The sequence below is a fragment of the Erinaceus europaeus genome, chromosome 12 (assembly GCF_950295315.1).
Source record: "Erinaceus europaeus chromosome 12, mEriEur2.1, whole genome shotgun sequence".
NCBI classification, from domain to species: Eukaryota; Metazoa; Chordata; class Mammalia; order Eulipotyphla; family Erinaceidae; genus Erinaceus; species Erinaceus europaeus.
In genome coordinates this window covers 11,450,279-11,468,494 of record NC_080173.1, presented here as the reverse complement: position 1 = coordinate 11,468,494, position 18,216 = coordinate 11,450,279, and the positions used below count along the sequence as shown (strand labels likewise).

At 51.3% G+C, this 18,216-nt stretch overlaps 2 protein-coding genes across 10 annotated transcripts in view; one reads left to right on the top strand and one right to left on the bottom strand.

Moving 5' to 3' along the window:
• The window catches only part of TMEM104 (transmembrane protein 104), a 69,554-nt gene extending 56,777 nt beyond the window's left edge, over positions 1 to 12,777 (bottom strand). For 2 of the 4 annotated variants that reach the window (XM_060202723.1, XM_060202725.1), the window contains exons 1-6: positions 12,691 to 12,777; positions 11,953 to 12,068; positions 7,555 to 7,676; positions 4,297 to 4,378; positions 3,765 to 3,909; positions 2,903 to 2,983 (exon numbers count right to left, since the gene is read on the bottom strand). In XM_060202723.1, the coding sequence (XP_060058706.1) occupies positions 2,903 to 2,983; positions 3,765 to 3,909; positions 4,297 to 4,378; positions 7,555 to 7,676; positions 11,953 to 11,997 (475 nt within the window). In that variant the 5' untranslated portion in view covers positions 11,998 to 12,068; positions 12,691 to 12,777. Of the gene's footprint in view, positions 1 to 2,902; positions 2,984 to 3,764; positions 3,910 to 4,296; positions 4,379 to 7,554; positions 7,677 to 11,952; positions 12,069 to 12,567; positions 12,635 to 12,690 lie in introns of those variants that run through there. The other 2 variants (XM_007524637.3, XM_060202724.1) reach the window with 2 other exon arrangements.
• A 207-nt stretch (positions 12,778 to 12,984) lies between these two features.
• NAT9 (N-acetyltransferase 9 (putative)) lies at positions 12,985 to 17,604 on the top strand. Of its 6 annotated transcripts, none has more exons than XM_016188795.2 (7): positions 12,985 to 13,003; positions 14,004 to 14,089; positions 15,036 to 15,145; positions 15,242 to 15,460; positions 16,812 to 16,871; positions 17,049 to 17,143; positions 17,255 to 17,604. In XM_016188795.2, the coding sequence occupies exons 2-7, from the start codon at positions 14,013 to 14,015 to the stop codon at positions 17,387 to 17,389; spliced, it is 696 nt and encodes a 231-aa protein (XP_016044281.1). In that variant the 5' UTR covers positions 12,985 to 13,003; positions 14,004 to 14,012; the 3' UTR covers positions 17,390 to 17,604. The 6 variants fall into 6 exon arrangements, with proteins under 6 accessions (XP_016044281.1, XP_016044287.1, XP_060058690.1 ...); XM_016188801.2 differs by lacking the exon at positions 12,985 to 13,003 and adding an exon at positions 13,761 to 13,779 and having other exon boundaries at positions 15,317 to 15,460; positions 17,064 to 17,143; XM_060202707.1 differs by lacking the exon at positions 12,985 to 13,003 and adding an exon at positions 13,761 to 13,779 and having other exon boundaries at positions 17,064 to 17,143.
• Positions 17,605 to 18,216: the final 612 nt, after the last annotated feature.

The following is an 18,216-nucleotide window of genomic DNA, read 5'->3' as shown; positions in this document are numbered from 1 at the left end:
CAGGGGGAAAGCTGGAACATGTTCCTCTTTGGCTATTTGAGGTCAGCTCTGCTCCTAGGAGTCTGGGGAAAAAAGACTAGGAAAAGATGGTTTGGGAGTCAGATGGTAGCACAGCGGGTTAAGCGCATGTGGTGCAAAGCGCAAGGACCAGCATAAGGATCTGGGTTCGAGCCCCTGGCTCCCCACCTGCAGGGGAGTGGCTTCACAAGCGGTGAAGTAGGTCGACAGGTGTCTGTCTTTCTCTCCCCCTCTGTTTCCCTTCTCTCTCCATTTCTCTCTGTCCTATCTAACAATGACAACATTAGTAACAACAACAATAATGAAAAACAACAAGGGCAACAAAAGGGAAAATAAATAAATAAAAAAAAAAAAAAAAAAAAAGATGATTCATCTCTATGGAAGACACAAATCCCTCCCCACCACCTGCTTTTCTTCCACCTGTCTGCCGACCAGTGTCAGTTCTGTTTATAAACTGCCATTGGCTGTCTCTGATCAATAAATTTCATTACCAGGCACAAAATGGGGAGGATCAATGGACTTCCTGAGAGAAGAGCAAAGACTCTGCTTGGCATTTCTAATTACAAGCAAGGAGCCTGGCCCCCAAGGGAGCCTTTTGTGGAGGGTGGCAGCCCTTTCAAAGGCAAAGATGACAATCTGTGGATGAGGGTGAGAGCAGAGTGGTGGTTTGCAACTGGGGGGGAATCTGCTTCCCACCCCCTGCTGGGAACATGTGGCAGCAGACAGTTTTGATGGTCACAGTGCACAGGACAGGGCCCCATGCAGAGCAAGACCCAGCCCTGGCGTGACAACGCTGAGCTTGAGGAAGCCCAGAGCTAGTGAAGAGGAGGTGTGTTCATTTTCTTTCTTTCTTTCTTTTAGATTTTATTTATTTAAAAAATTTATTTACTTATTCCCTTTTGTTACTCTTGTTTTATTGTTGTAGTTATTATTATTGTTGTTGTCGTTGTTGGATAAGACAGAGAGAAATGGAGAAAGGAGGGGAAGACAGAGTGGGGGAGAGAAAGACAGACACCTGCAGACCTGCTTCACCGCCTGTGAAGTGACTCCCCTGCAGGTGGGGAGCCGAGGACTCAAACCGGGATTCTTACGCCAGTCCTTGTGCTTTGTGTCACTTGCACTTAACCTGCTGCACTACCTCCCGACTCCTAGATTTTATTTATTAATGAGAAAGATAGGAGGAGAGAGAGAACCAGACATCACATGGTACATGTACTGCCAGGGATTGAACTCAGGACCTCATGCTTGAGAGTCTAGTGCCTTAGCCACTGCGCCACCTTCTGGACCACGATGTACTTATTTTTCTATGAGATTTGGGTGGAGAAGGAAAACAAAGCCAAGAATTCTGAAAGAAATCAGGGTGGACTGTATAATCTGAAAATCAGAAAGATGGTTCAGAAAGTCTGCCTTCTCCCTGTAGAGTGTGTTTTATTTCAGAAACTTGCATTTGGAAGGAGACTGCCAGGGGAGACTGTTTATCCTCTCTTAGCCTAGTGAGTTGGGAAGAGACAGAAATGGAACAAAGAAAAAACACAGAGATGGGTTAGATAAAACCAAGCTGTTTCTTTCTTTTTTTTTTTTTTCCTGCAGTCGCTGGGACTTGATGCCCACACTATGAATCCACTGCTCCTTGAGGCCATTTTTTCCCCACTTTATTTGATAGGACAGAGAGAAATCGAGAGGGCAGGGAAGGGAAGTGAAGATACAGAGAGACACCTGCAGTCCTGCTTCACTGCTTGTCAAATGTCCCTGCTGCAGGTGGGAAGCAGGGACTCAAACCTGGGTCCTTGTGCATAGCACTCTGTGCGCTTAACTGGGTGCAACCCCCCCTTTTTTTCTTTTTAAAAAAAAGAAGTTCTGAAAACCCTCTGAGAAGCAGGTCCCGTGGGGAAAACAAAACTAGACCCTTTGGCAACCTCCAACTGATGATCACAACCTTACAGACAGGGGTGTCAAACCATACTACCAGGTAACACTGACATCCTAAAAAAAAGTCATGAAGATTCTAAATTCTTGATGCCCCCACTCAAGACTAGAATCAGTGGAGACACCCACCCTCTGCAAGCAGGAGCTTTAGTAAAGGCGCAGACTTCCCAAGACAACTGCTGGGAAGAGACTGACTGAGATGGGCCAGATCCTCTATGAGGGGAAGGGAAATAGGCTTGGACATTAAGAAACAAAACTCTTAGTCATTTTCTCCCTGAACAAAACTGGCCAAGGAAGGAAGGATAAGATGCTATCACTGGCACTCCAGCAATCCAGCACCCAAGCTGGGCTGGGTCTTTTTGGTTGATCACCAGTCCTGCCAAGGTGCAGGGAGGGCGCGGGGAGAGGTTACAATGGGGACTGGGTTAGAGCCCAAGACAGCAGCCTTGTGCTTGAGCTCCTGGCGCCCTCTGCTGGCCACTGGGGAGGTGTGCAGGGAGTCTGCTCTGGCGTCCTAGACAGAAAGCAGTCCAGAAGGAAACAAGTGCAAGTTGGAAGCAATCAAGAAAGAGGCACAAAACTACCAGCTGACCTCCCATGGGCTTCCTGTCTTGGAGAGTTGCTCAGGGTTCGTGACCTCTAGGTGCAGTAAGAACTAACTGGATGCTTCTCTATTCCAAATTCTAATGGACTGGGGGCGGGGGCGGGGGCAGGGGGGAGGGTGGGGAGAAGTGTGTAGGGAGTCCGGGAAGACAGCTTGCTTGTTCAGGCCTCTCACAGGCTGGTTTCTCAAGCACACTGGGGGCCAGCCGACAACCTGCTCCTTGGCACCACCCCCACCTCCTGCCACACCGGTCACCAGGTGAACCCTTCATTCCGGGCACCCAGGCGTGCAGGCAAGTACCAGCTCTCCCGGTTCCTGTGTCCCCTCCCCCACCTTGAAAAAGAGGAGATTTACCTTTATTGAAGAACATGGAGGCCATCTGTCCCATTTCCACCCGGTCTGTGATTTCAAAAAGGTGCTGGGAGCCATGCCTCTCTGAAGAGCCAAAAGACAAGGAAGAGAAAGCAGTCCTTCCACTGGGAAAGGCTTCAGGGCAGGGTTAGGGGCTGGGGATACAGGGGTGCCAAGCTCACAAAAGTAGCCAGAACCATAAACTCCCTAAGAGTTTCAAACTCCTGAAAAGAAAAAAATTCCATGGTCTGGGAGATGGCACAGTGGATAAAACACTGGACTCTCAAGCATGGGGTCCTGAGTTCAGTCCTCGGCAGCACATGTACCAGTGATGTCTGGTTCTTTCTCTCTCCTCCTAACTTCCTCATGAATAAATAAATAAAATCTTAAAAAAAAAAAACAACTTCCTCACATTTCCTGCTTGAAATATTCAAAATCAGTTTGTAAGACAGGATACCAAAGACACATTTGTTGGGGGGGGTGGGAGGGCAAGTCGGGGTACTCGCGCTGGCTCAGCTGGGTCAGGGCGGAACGTGTCAGGCAGGGGCAGGCATGCGTGTGTATGTCTGTGGAAGGACCTGGGGAAAGAGAGAAGTCAGGGAGCCTTCTACAGGCACTACCACTGAACCTGGCGGTTAATCTTCTCAGTAACAGCAGGCCAGGTGGGGAACTGGGGCACTCAGGTTAAGGAGCTTGCTTCAGCCAGCAGGGGAGAAGCCTGAGCCCCTGCTCTAAGCCCTGCTCTTTGTACTCTGCCAGATGCCTTCTAAGAAATCAACCCTGAGGCAAGAAAAGCCTGGGGCCTTTCTGGGAGGCCCCTTGGACCAGAGAGAAGTGCAGGCTGGCCCAGAACCCCAAGACTTACGCACAGACAGGATGGGCCGCTTCTCTGCCTGTTCATAGTTGTCCTGGGTGAGAGCATCGCTGTCAGAGCCAGAGGAGGAGTCTTCATCTTCTTCCTCCTGGCAGGGAGGTGAAGGGGGGAGGTGGGTGGGGCCAGGATGAGCCAGCTAAAAGGAGGCAGGCATAACTCACTACAGGAAGCCCCTCCTGGGACAGAGGAGAACTTGCTCCCTTTGCTATTTCTTTCCAGAAGGTATCTGACTAGGCAGTGCTCAGCACCTGGACACTGTCACAGTGGGGCTGGGACAAACCAGACGTCAGAAGGTGCAGCACAGTCCCTGGGCGCAAAGGCTGAGGGTGTCTGAGCCAGGTCACAGTGTGGGGCAGCCGATGAAGCTGCACTTGAGAGCAAGGTAGCCTTTGTTTCCGTAAGCTGATGTGCTTTAGCTCAGGGACTAGCTAGGTGACAGGGTCCCCATCCCCCGACAGCAGGAGCCACTAGTTTGGTGCCTGATTGGTTGGATGTCCTGCCCAGAGCTGAGGGTCGCACTCACCAGGCTGTTCTCCATCCTCTTCCAGTGGAGCTGGGCATTGGCTGCCGCCATGGCCTCCATCATGAAAGTGGTTGTTACAAAGCTGCAGGGGGTGGGCCCAGGTCATTGCCAAAAGACAGGCAACAGGTTGGGAAGGTACGAAGAAAAAGGAAAAGCCATCTTAAGACCCCCGGCGCCAGCCCCAATAAGCCCAAAGCACTCTTTCTTCTGAGAACTATTTCCCAGGGAACTATCAAGATGAGTCTGACCTGATACAAGACAGAGTACACATGTGGCCTGGGTGGTGGTGCAGTGGATAAAGCACCGGATCCATAAGCACTGGTCCTGTGTCTGATCCCCAGCACTGCACAGGTTCTTTTGCTCATGAATTAATAAACACATCTTTTTATAAAATACTGAGTGCATACACATGGGACATGTCGTGTGCTTGCCTTGATGTTCCCATCTACACTTAGAATACATTTCCCTTGGGGTGGGGGAGAGAAAAGCCTAGGGAGAGGTAGCAGACACCAACAAGGGGTGTGTGTGTGTGTGTGTGTGTGTGTGTGTGTGTGTGTGTGTGTGTGTGTGTTGGAGGGCACTGGAAGGACAGCAGACAATTTTTACCTCTCCTCGCTGGGACACAGACAAGAGGTCAACTCCCAGTTCTTCCCAGCAGTGGTAGGAGCACAGGCATGAAAAATTGAAAAGGAACGCTTGGCTCCAGGATATGTCCCTTTCTTTTTTTGGCAGAACTTTTCACTTTCTTAATAATCTGGCTGATATTAAAATCAACTTACGTTTTATGGCCCAAGGCAAAAGGGAGATTGGAAGTGACACCAGACATTTGCTAAGAGTGAAAAGCAAAAATTCTCTTCTCTTTTTAAGACTTATTATTTATTTATTTTTTTAAGAAAGAGAGGGAAGGAGAGAACTTGTGCATTATTCTGGCACATATGATGCCAGAGATTGAACTCAGGTGGTCCGGGAGGTGGCGTAGTAGATAAAGCATTGGTCTCTCAAGCATGAGGTCCCGAGTTTGATTCCCAGCAGCACATGTACCAGAGTGATATCCGGTTCTTTCCTCTCTCTCCACATACCTTTACACTAAATAAATAAAAAATCTTGGAGAGGGAGAGGGAGAGACTGAACTCAGGACCTCAAGCCTGAGAGTCCAGTGCTTTATCTACTGTGTTACAGCCTGGGTGGTATCTTTTTCTCTTAAAGAAATCAGAGCAGGCACCAGGTGGTGGTGCACTTGGTTAAGCACACACATCACAGTGCACAAGAACCTGGGTTCAAGCCCCTAAGTCCCCACCTGCAGAGGGTAAGCTTCACAAGGGGTGAAACAGTGTTGCAGGTGTCTCTGTCTCTTTCTCTCTCTATCTCCCTCTCCTCTCAATTTGTGGCTGTCTCTAGCCAATAAATAAATAAAGATTAAAAAAAGGGGGGGCCAGGTGGTGGCACATCGGGTTAAGTGTGCATAGTACTAAGCACAAGGACCTGCGCAAAGATCCTGGTTTGAGCCCCCAGCTCCCCACCTGCAGGGGGTTTATTTCACAAGCAGTGAAGCAGGTCTGAAGGTGTCTATCTTTCTCTCTCCCTCTCTATCTTCCCCTCCTCTTTCAATTTCTCTGTCCTATTCAAAAAATCGGGAAAAAAAAAATAGCCACAGGAGCAGTGGATTAGTAGTGCAGGCACTGAGCCTCAGTGATAACCCTGGAGGCAAAACAGAGAGATGGAGATGGAGAGTGGGAAGGAGAAGGAGAGGGGAATGGGGAGGAGGAGCAGGGAGGGGGAGGGAGAGGGAGAGAAAACAGAGCACAATGGACCACTGCTGAAACACAGACATATTCCTGTCGACCAGACAGAGGGAATGGTGGCTCCCTGCTTATAATCTAAGGGATAAAAGGGCCTCACTGGAATGACCCTACATGGACAGTCAGCTTCCTCTCTCTCAAGGCTAGTTCAGACTTGTCACTGGACTTGACAGAGCCCTCCTGGGTACTGTCACCTGCCACAGGTAGGTGGCAGCCCAGAAGTCAGGTGGCAGCTAGGGCAGGAGTGAAGCACATACCCACAGGATAGGCTGTTTCTCAAGGGTGTGTGTGTGGGGGGGAGCCAGCTCTCAAGTTCCCATTCCAGGCGCTCAGCACCAAGAATTCTCATTATCCTGCTTAAGTGACCATTTTAAGGGCTTTGGGTTTCTTGTCTTTGGGGAAGTAAAACTAATCTATCTTAATTAAGGCATAAAGAGGCTTCTCCTGATTGCACAAAGCCAACTCATTGATCATATTCAAACATAAACAGGAGCAAGGAGTGGGTATGACGGCCCCCACCTGGGGCCCAATAATCACTTCCGATTTAGATGGTGGCTCTGTGAAGGTCCTTCAAAGGGGATAGTGGAGTCATGGAAGGACAAGGGCTTTCAGGGCTCGGTTTGTACCAGACAAGGAACTAGATCTCTGTTTTTTCAGAGAACAGAGGTAGCTGGTGGCCAGAAATAGCTCAGTTATAGTGCAGGACTTGCATGCCTGAGGTCCGGAGGTCCCAGGTTCAGTCCCAGGTACAATCATAAGCCAGAGTAGAATGGTCCTGTGGTCTCAATCTCTCATGCATGTGTGTGTGTGTCTGTGTGCACATAAATCTTGAAACAGACATGGGGGGGAGGGTAGATAGCATAATGGTTATGCAAAAAGACTCATGCGTGAGGCTCCAAAGTCCAGGTTCAATCCCCTGCACCACCATAAACCAGAGCTGAGCAGTGCTCTGGTAAAACAAACAAACAAAACCTTAAAAAAAACCCAGGGGCTGGATGGTGGCACACCCAGCTGAGTGCACATGTTACCATGTGCAAGGACCTGGGTTCAAGCTCCCAGTTCCCATCTGCTAGAAAAGGGATGAAGCAGTGCTTTGGGTGTCTTTCTCCTATGTCCCCTTCCATTCTCAAGTTCTCTCTACCCTAGCAAATCAAATAACTAAGTGTAATTAAAAGATAAAGAAGAGGGGCAGCCCTGTGGACAATGTATACAATTTGGACAGTAAGTAACCCGCTGGGGGAGGAAACGAATGAGGATCTCAGGCCTGACAGGATATTTCAGTTTTTCGCCAGTGAGGTCACCCCACTGATCCTCACTGGGAACCCTCTGCATCTCCTTTCCTCTTTCTGGGTGGGGCACAGCATGGATAGCTTTCCACTCCCAGCTCACTTCCTCGAGATAACGTGGAGATGGTTGGCACCCTCAGCTTCACCCCCCCCCCCCAATCCCAATCTCTCACCTCATGAAGCCCAGGAAGACCAGCAGGACCAGGCTGACCAGCCACCCGGCTGTAGCAAAGGCCTTGGGCATGGTGAGTGCTCCAGTGCCCACGATGAGGTTGAACATGTACACCAGTCCAACCTGGAACCGACAGGCCCAGAATACACCAGTCAGTCTCTCTCCCCTTCAGCTCCCTTGGAGGCCCCTGTGTGACAGCAACGCTGGGAGCAACCGTACACAAGGACGCAGGTACAAACGGGCCCAAGGAGGCGTGCTCTGTCACTGCCAGATGTTGAGGGGCTTAAAGTCTTACATTCTTTTTCTTCTTGTTTTTTAATATTTATTTATTCCCTTTTGTTGCCCTGGTTGTTTCATTGTTGTAGTTATTGATGTCGTCGTTGTTGGATAGCACAGAGAGAAATGGAGAGAGGAGGGGAAGACAGAGAGGGGGAGAGAAAGACAGACACCTGCAGACCTGCTTCACCGCCTGTGAAGCGACTCCCCTGCAGGTGGGGAGCCGGGGGCTCGAACCAGGATCCTTACCCGGTCCTTGCGCTTTGCACCTCATGCGCTTAACCTGCTGCGCTACCACCCAACTCCCTGAAATGACGGTTTTTAAGCAGAAGTTTTCTGAGGGAATTCCACACTGCGATCATCATCTCTGGCATTATGCTATTCCACTGCAGAATACTGTGCCCCAGTATGGTTCCGTAGCCCCCATGTCCACTTGGTCGATTCCAAATTATATTCCTCCATGAGGATAATTTCTGGAACCATCCGTTCCACCCCGGTTCCATGGTTGCCAGTTCTCAGCAACATCGCCCTGCCAGATATTCGTCGGGATGCGGCATCATCTAAGTTCATTTCCCACGTCTACGCTCGACCGGACCTGCCAATATACGCGGATATCTTCGCCCACCCTGTCCAACGCTTGACGTCTTGTCACCCAATCTGGTCCCCTACGCCTACACTGAACTTCTCTGTTCCAGTCTCTTAGAAACAGAGTTGTCAGTCAGCTGAGGTCAAGAACAAACACCTCATCACAGACCCCTGCAAGCATTAACCCGGCTTTGACCTAGCACGTTATGATTGGGCCCTCCTCAATCGCTATCGAACAGGCCATGGCCGGTGCGCCGCTATGTTCCATCGCTGGGGAGCCAGAGACGACCCGAACTGCCCCTGCGGCTCCAGACAGACTATGACCAACATAGTCAACGACTGCCACCTCTCCAGATTCAAAGGAGGTCTCAAAACTTTACATCAGGCTCAACCTGATGCTGTTGACTGGCTACGGAAGAAGGGCAAACGCTAGAAGAAGAAGAGACATTTGTAAATTCAGGAATAGCTGAAGGTCTTGAGGTCAAAGGTCTATTCTAGAGTAGGGCTTCTCAGTCTGGAGTCAGACTACCTTTGTGGTGGGGTCTGTCCTGAGCATTGTGGGGTGTCCTACGGCACCTCACCTCCACTCACTACATGCAGGACACCTTTTCCGCCCACGCTGTGACAATCAAGAGCATCTCCAGACAGTGCCAAGCAACAAGGCTGCCACAGTCGAGTCAGTATGCTCTCAAGAGAAACTTCAACTAAATCTCCAGGCTAATGAGCCTTAAAGAACTTTACAAAGGTGGTGGTGGCACAGAACATCTTCCAGCAGGTCTGCACATGCAACGTAATACCTGGCATTGCAGAGAAGCGCTTCCTACTGTGGACCAGTAGGAACTCCAAGGGTAGTGGAGCTGGGCTTGGATAGCTCCCCCTCTCTGGGAATACGAAATACAAACGGGGATGGGAGAGACAGCACAATGGTTACGCAGGAAGAGTCTCACGCCCGAGGTTCTGAGGTCCTAGTTTCAATCCCCAGCATCTCCATCAGCCAGAACTCAGCAAAAACTGTTAAAAAAGGAAGTAAGGGGGTCGGGCAGTAGCGCAGCGGGTTAAGCGCACATGGCACTAAGCGCAAGGACCGGCATAAGGATCCCGTTTGGAGCCCCCGGCTCCCCACCTGCAGGGGAGTCGCTTCACAGGAGGTGAAGCAGGTCTGCAGGTGTCTGTCTTTCTCTCCCCCTCTCTGTCTTCCCCTCTTCTCTCCATTTCTTTCTGTCCTATCCAACAATGACGACATCAATAACTACAACAATAAAACAACAAGGGCAACAAAAAGGAATAAATCAATTAATTACTAAAACAACAAAAAGAGAAAACCTTAGGAAGAAAGTGTGGAGGGTGTGTGTGGGCTAGAGGAACATGCATATAATGGTGCCCAGCACCTTGGGGTTCAAGCCCCTGCTTCTCCCCTGCGGGGAGAGGGGAGGAGGCTTCACAAGTGAAGCAGGACTATAGGTGTCTCTCTCTCTCTCTCTCTCTCTCTCTCTATTTCCCCTCCTGTCTCAATTTCTCTCTATTCAACATAAAATAAAATACAACGGAAGAAGGCGTTTTCTCCTCAAACCCTGACCATGCTAACTAGCGGCTAAGTCATCTCATCCTCAATGCCACCTGTCCCTTGCCTATTACCACCTCCCCCCCTTGCCTCCAAGGTTATCAGTGAGGCTTGGTGCCATCACTACAAATCCACTGCCCTTGGCAGCCATTTTCCCCCATTTTGTTGGATAGGACAAGAGAAATTGAGAGAGGAAGAGTAGATAGAGACACCTGCAGACCTGTTTCACTGCTAATGAAGTGGACCCCCTGCAGGTGGGGAACAGGGCTCAAACCCAGGATCTTGCACAAAGTCCTTATGCGCTTAGCTGGGTGCACCATTGCTTGGCCTACCCCCCCCAATACACACACCATTTTTTCTTTTTATTTATTGCCACCAGCATTATCACTGGGGCTTGGTGCCTGCATGACAAATCTGCCATTTCTGGCAGCCATTTCCCCCACCCTTTCCCCCCCCCTTCTTTCTTTATTTGATAGAACACAGAGAAATTGAGAGTGTGGGCAGAGAGAAAGAGACAGAGAGACATCTGTAGTACTTGCTTTACTGCTCACAAAGCTTCCCCCTTGCAGGTGGGTGGCAGGGACAGGAACCAGGACCTTTGCATGGTAATGCATGTGCACTTAACCACTGCCCCAGCCCCTTTCCGACATCTCTTAATCAGCAATATTAGAATGGCAGCGGGAATACATGACAAAGACCCAGAGTAAGACCTCAAGTAGAAACAAACACATAGGGAGTAAGAAAAACTGTCTACAAGGTAGTGTCCTGAGAAGCTTCTAGGCCTAAATCGCCCTACTTCTTGAGGGTGTAGCTGGCACATGGAAAAATTACCTGCACTCTATAGAGTCACAAGAACAGTGGGAGCTAAGCTTTTTCCTGGCAACTCAGTTACAGAAATGACTCTAAGTTTATAGTCGTGAGAAAAGAGGCAGGAATCACAGTGATCTTTACAGACAGGTGGACGTTTCATTACTGACACCAAGAGGAGGCTGTTTCACAATTCTAGAAACTAGACAATTCCACAAACCAGATAAACATAATGGGTTTCATTCCAAAGTTCAAGAAATTCTTCTCCTGATAAATTCCTGAGGCACAGGGGGCTCCTACAGCACTCTACATGAATGGGAAGATCTTGGCGTTAGGATGGCATTTTTCCTTGTCTCACAAATGCTTCTAGATCCAGTTTCCAAGTCTGTGAAACTAGCAGAAACAGAGCAGGGATACCCAGGCAAAGCAGGGAAGCTACTGAAGGTCAGGGAGTTCTAAAAAGAAAACGCGTGCGGCTTCCAGCAGTGCTCTTTTCCCCTGAGCTATTAAGTAGCCCCGAGTCAATCTGACTATTCCAATCCTCCAGTTACTCAAGCAGGAGACCGGTGATGTAGCCAGAGCAAACTTAAACTACAAAGATAAGCTAGGCGTGTGAGGGTGCAGTGGTTGGGAGGGGGTGGGTGGGTAATTCAGATCCAAGAGAGTAAGAAAGCAATCATTCTAATTACAGATTCCACCAAACTGCAGATGAAGATCTCTCCATGCTTTCTCTGTCAGGCAGGTCATCCAAGACTGTTAAAATTGTGCAATTCAGAATCCAGCTAAAACCCAAATGTGGTTGTAAACTGCTGAGAGGCGCAAAACCCAGAGTCACCAGTTGTCTGTCAGTCACGGTTTCTAAGACAGCAGACAAGCATAGCAAGCCCAAGATAAATGCCATAAAGTCAGCAGATCCCTTCGGATTTCCTAACCACTCTGGAGTTAACATCTAAAAAGTGAATAATCTGACTAGGAGTTTGGGGCCCACAGCAAGAGCAACATGTGGGCAGCTGAGCACCCCCACCAGGCCCCCTCTGCCTTCTGTCTCATAGGGAGGGTCATCACAAACAATATTCACTCATCAGTAGTACAAGCCATAAGAAACCAGAGGCTTCTCTAGAAGCCAGTAGTTCTGGTGTGGGTAGAGCAGGCTCTAAAAGCAACACTTACGTAGGGGGAATAGAGCTCCCCGGTCTCTGTGATTTCACCCGCCATCTCCCCAAGGCAGCTGAGGTTCCTTCCAGGCGAGGCTCCTTCTGCGCGGGGGCGGCGGCTGCTGCGGCTGCCTAAGGCCAAAAGGGCTGATTTCAACTTCAGGAAGGACCACCACCGGCGGAGGGGGAGGTCTGCAAGGGGCCCCCGCCCTAGTCCTTTCATCACAAACTCAGTTAACTGTCCCAAGACAGCCGGGAGGGAAAGGGGTTTCCTGAATGACTGACATACCGTGGCGGGGGCTGCTTTTCTCCTAGCTGTGCAGGGAATGCGTGTATTCAATATGGTTCAGACTCCGAGTCACACAAGGGGCCACAGGAACCACTAAGTTTTCCCCATCCATCACTAAAGCCCCCTTGACACTCTTAGGTGACTCTCCCCATGCCAGGAAGCTCACAGCAACACCGAGCCGTCCAAGTTAACTGTTTGCGCCCCTTCCCTCGGGCAAAAGGGCTTTCATCAAGTCACTGCCCAACCCAACTCCTGGTCCCCAAACCTCTCTTAATAGGGTCTTCATGCTCCGCTCCCCAACATGCCTTAGGGCTCCTCACCACCAAGCCTCCATTTACTCACAGCACTATTTCGGGCTTCCTTCCACCTTCATCCCTTTTGCAGGACCTCCTCCCACCCCCCGCCCCCAACCCCTCCAGTGTGACGCCGCCCCAGCCCGGTCCACTCTCGCGATCGGCCGCACACCTGCAGCGCAGCTCGGTCCAGGCCACCGCGGCCGCCGGCGCCAGCTGTCCTGCACTATCGCCCGCAGCGCGCATGCTCCCGCGCTGGGGCCCCACCTTTTCCGCGCGCAGCTCGGGCGCGGCGCCGCACGCTGATTGGATGCCTGGTTGGGGCGGGGCCCAGATTGGGCCCTGAGGGCTGCCGTCTGCGTGGCGGAAGTGGGCCTGGGGCGCTCCTAAGCGCATGCGCGAGACGCCGGCGCCGGCTGAGCTGAGAGCTGGACTCCTCGGCGGAGCTGCGTGGCTGCTTCTGCTCCGCGCTCGGCGGGGAGTGGGTGTGAACTTGGCGGCTGCGGGCGGGAAGGAGGGGGTCGGGGACCTTCGTTCAAACTGAGGACAGCAGAGGACTGAGGACCCGAGGAGAGCTGGCTAAAGAGCGGGAAAGAGGGAGGGCCCAGCTGCGTGGTCGCTAGGGGGAAAGGTTGAATTCTGAAAACCAAAGTTGGTTGGTGCTGGGCTTCGAGGGGTCGGAGTTCTGCGAGGTGGGAGTGAAGGGACAAGCAGAAATGGAGTCTGGACTTGGCCTGTGGACATGCAAGTCCGGATTGTTGGCTTGCCTTTAACCATCTGCTTCCCCCTGCTTGCAAGGGGATTTTTGAGCCTGTGCTCTTTGGAAAGGAAGGACTGCGGCTCTTCTGACAGCTTAGCCCCCAGGCAGAGAGTCGAGGGGGGCAGGTGGTGGTGCACCTGGTTAAGCACTCACATTACGATGCACAAAGACCGGGGTTCAAGCTCTTGGCCCCCACCTCTAGGGGGAAAGCTTTGTGAGTGGGGAAGCAGGGCTGCAGGTGTCTCTCTGTCTCTATCTTTTTTTTCTTCTTTTTTTTTTTTTTGCCCCCAGGGTTATTGCTGGGGCTCGGTGCCTGCACTATGAATCCACTGCTTCTGGAGGCCATTTTTTCCCCTTTTTGTTCCCCTTGTGGTTTTATCGGTGTTATAGTTACTATTGTTGTTGTTGTTGGATAGAACAGAGAGAAATGGAGAGAGGAGGGGAAGACAGAGAGGGGGAAAGAAAGACACCTGCAGACCTGCTTCACCGCCTGTGAAGCAGGTAGGGAGCCGGGGGCTCGAACCGGGATCCTCACTCCGGCCATTGCGCTTAGCGCCGCGTGCGCTTAACCTGTTGCGCTACCGCCTGGCCCCCTCTGTCTCTATCTTCCCCCTCCCCTCTCAATTTCTCTCTGTCTATCCAGTAGTAAATCAATAGAACATTGAGAGCTCTGGCACCCACACTAAGTGTGAGGAAAGTGACATCTTTGTCTTCCCCATCTGCAGGCTGTTACCATGAAGCTAAATGAGAACGTTTTACTGCTGGGGAAGAAGGTGGTCCTGGTGCCGTACACCCCAGCGCATGTGCCTAGGTAACTGGTCCACCTGCCATGAAATACAAACCAGCTCTCCCAGACCAGTAAGGAGAGTCAACATCTTCTTTAGGCCAAATATCAGACAGAGGATGCTTCCTTGAGAAGGAGAAGTGATGTGAGTGCTGTGAGAAGTAACTTTGTACAGGAAAAAAGTGAAAGCAGCAGAGCAAGAGTTCTCTAGAAGTCACCCCTCCCCTTCCCCTCCCCCCCTTCACCGCCTCAACTTCCGTGTTGCCCTTTCAGCAAGGAATCATTCCGTGTAAGCTAAGTGTGTTACGGAGAAATAAATTATCTTTGTGCTTAATTGTAAATTAGTGATATTCCTCTGGTGCCAGTGCTTATGTTCTGTTTCTGAAGACTGAGTGTTGTCATAAGACTCCAAACTGATGAGTTGTTCCGCTGTTTATTGTTCTGAAAGGCCAGAACTGAGGGGCAGGGTGGGACTCCTGTGGGGGCAGTTGGCAAACATCTGGTAGACTGGAATTGTGGGTGTTGGTGTGTGTGTGTGTGTGTGTGTGTGGGGGGGTGTTCTCTGCTTGTAGTTTTCCTTCTGGGGGATTCCCTGGTGCCTGGCATTTGTGGAAGGCTATCCAGCTTTCTCTGCTGAGTGGGCTTGCCATATGCTTCCCCTCAGGAATCTAAGGAATGTTTTGAGTTTCAGATTGTTCCCCACAATGACCCCTGAGACAAGACGGGGAACTGGACAGATAGAGCTGCCCCCCCCCCCCCCCGGCTATGCTCTTGTGGGACTAATCTGCTCTAGGTCCTGTGCCTGTGGCCCTTTGCCTTACAAGCAGTTATAACCCTTTCTTTGGCTCTGAGGCTTATGTGATCCTGGAGGGAGAGCTGGTCATTTTCTGTACTGATTTTCCCCGCTACAAAGTGTCAGACCAGGCCTTTGAAACAGTCTCATGTGCTGAGGGCCACTCCTGTGTTTATGCAGGTACCACGAGTGGATGAAATCAGAGGACCTGCAGCGTTTGACAGCCTCAGAGCCACTGAGCCTGGAGCAGGAGTATGCGATGCAGCAGAGCTGGCGGGAAGATGCAGACAGTGAGAAAGGAGCTCAGGCCCCGAGCCCTGGGGCTGCGGGTGGAAAGACAGCTGCAGGGGGCATTCTCAGCCTCACTTCCTTTCTTACTCCCATAGGACCCGCTATCTCCCAGCCTCACTCGTCCCTTCTTTGCAGAGTGGAGGTGATGACACTGTCACCTCTCTCCTCAGAGTGTACCTTCATTGTGCTGGATGCAGAGAAGTGGCGGGCCCAACCAGGTACCCCAGAAGAAAGCTGCATGGCAGGAGACGTGAACCTCTTCCTCACAGACCTAGGGGACCCCGGCTTGGGGGAGATCGAGGTCATGATTGCAGGTTTGTTCTACCTGGCTTTACCTTCCCTCTCTCTGGCCTGTCAGATCACTGAACCCAAAGCCAGCCAAGGCTCCATAGGACAGAAAGACTTTGGAGTTCTCACAGGGAGGCTAAGGGGAGCCCAGTCCCTGACTGGGGGGACCAGCCTGACTCTTGGCACCCTGCTCACCTGCTATTTCACTTTATTCCTAGCTACTGCTTAGGTGCAAACTTACCTAATCTTTTTAAAAAGTATTAATTTTTGCCATCAGTCCTTGGGGCTCAGTGCTGCCACTACAAATCCACCGCTCCTGGTACCATTCCCCCTCCCCCCATTTTATTGGATATGACAGAGAGAAATTGAGAGAGGAGGGGGAGATAAAGAGGGAGAGAAAGAGAGACACCTGTAGACCTGCTTCACTTCTGGGAGCTCAAACCTGGATCCTTGCGAGGGTCCTTGCATTTAGTACTATGTGCACTTAACTGGGTGTGCCACCACCTGGCCCCCAACATTTTATTTATGAAAGGAGGACAGAGCAACACTCTGGCATAGGCAGTGTTGTGGATTGAACTCATGACCTCATGCTTGAGAGTCCAATGCTCTTTCCACTGTGTCACCTCCTGGGCTGCTGATTTTATTTTTAAGGATATTTTCCTTACAGAGGCTGGGCAGTAGTGCATCTGGTTAAGCACACATAGTATGAAGTGTAAGGACCCTGGTTTGAGCCCCCACTCCCCGCCCACTTGACAAGCAGTGAAGCAGATTTGCAGGTATCTATCTTTCTATTCCCACCTCCTCTCTCAATTTCTCTCTGCCCTATTAAATAAAATGGAAAAAATGACTGCCAGGAGCACAGTGCTGGCACTGAGCCCCAGTGATAACCCTGGAGGAAGGAGAAAAACAAAAAAATTCCTTATCTCATGAACAAAGGAGAGGTGCCTGAGAAGTGCTTTTGCTTATGTAGTGCCAGGATTGAACCTGGCACCTCATGCCCACAGATCCTGCATTTACCAGATCAGTTGTTTCCCTCGCTGCAGACTTCCGCTGTCAAATCTCCAGGTGCTTGAGGTAGACGAGGGACTGACTCTCCAGAAATTACTTCTCTTCCATGCAGCATGGTCCCCGGACTTATTGGAGGGGGGTGTACAACTGTTCTTGGAGGGGGGCAGTGAGGGTAGGGGGTCACCTTTGGGGTCTGGCTGCTAAGTGTCTCCAGGTCTTAGATGAGTCATACTGTGCCTAGTTTTGCATCTGCAGGACGGTGGTAACAGTACAGCTTCACAGAGTTGTGGAGATTAGATAAAACCATCTGGGTCAAGCGTCTGCCCCAGAGCTTGACACATGCCATCAGCAGGCATTTTTATTTCCCAGAGCCCAGCTGCAGGGGCAGAGGCTTTGGCACAGAGGCTGTCCTCATGATGATGTCTTATGGTAAGTTCTGAGCAAGTGGCCAGGTCCTCCCTCCCACCTCCCCCCAGGGCTGGGGCATGTTGGGACCACACAGGCTTTCTTCTGCCTGAATGTCAGGACGCAGCATAGGTGGGGCTGGGGGTGTTGGTTTTAAGGGGGCTTCATTCTGCTGCTTGTCTCTCCAATCTCCTTGGGGAGGAGTGACCAAACTAGGTTTGAGAAATTTTGAGGCTAAAATCGGGCAAGCCAATGAACCAAGCATCCGGATGTTCCGGAAACTTCACTTTGATCAGGTAAGGGTGACACTGGCAGGAGGCGAGGCTTGGGTAGGCACAGGGAGGGCCCATGGGGGCTCACATTAGGGGCCGCAGTGTAACCAGCCCTGCACTCCCCGGCCCACACAGGTGTCTGTGAGCAGCGTGTTCCAGGAGGTGACGCTGAGGCTGACAGTGAGTGAGCTGGAGCGGCAGTGGCTTCTGCAACAGACCAGCCACGTCCAAGAGAAGCCCTATAGAGCTGTGTCACCAGAGCCCCCCTGACAGCCAGCCGGCCAGCCTCCCTGAAGGAATGGGTGTCATGACCACACACTAAAGCCAGACACCTGGTGCTGGTATCAGACTGGCAGTGGGACCAAGCAACTCTTGGGTCAGTTGCTCTCTACCCCCATTCCACGAGGCCAATCTGGGACTCCTGAACTGGAACTGGAATCTGGGCCAAGAACCTTGTTGGGGAGTAAAGTCAACCACACATGCAACTGCTTCCCTTTCTTCTCACTAGACCCGGGCAGAGGTGATCACCCAGGAGGTCTGATCCTCAGCACCCTGCCCCGAGCACCTTTCTCACTAGACCCGGGCAGAGGTGAGCACCCAGGAGGTCTGACCCTCAGCACCCTGCCCCGAGCACCCTTCTCACTAGACCCAGGCAGAGGTGAGCACCCAGGAGGTCTGCCCCGGTGCTCGGTGCTTTACTGCCCTATAGGAGCAGGCCAGCAGGTCTGAAAACAAATGAGCTTTGTCCTGGAAGGACAGGTGACTCAGAAGGCTCCCTTTTCCTCTTTGAGTGTCAAATCAGTTGTGGGTACAGAGAGCCTGGGGCATCCTGCTCAGTGGCAACGGCTGCAAGAGAAGGTAAAGGCCACAACAATGTCCTCCTGAAGGCCCCTCTACTTTGCTTCTGGAGCGCTACTTGCCATGGCCGCTAGAGGGCACCAGAGGCCCGGGTTCAGGATGGCCAGGCTGTCTTCAAAGGTCAAGCTGGACCATGTCTCCCTAAGGGTCCCCATAACACCTCAGAATCTGGACTGGTCCTCTAGAAAGGCCAGGCACGTTTCAAAATGCAGTTGTAGTAAACTCCGGGGAACTGGTTT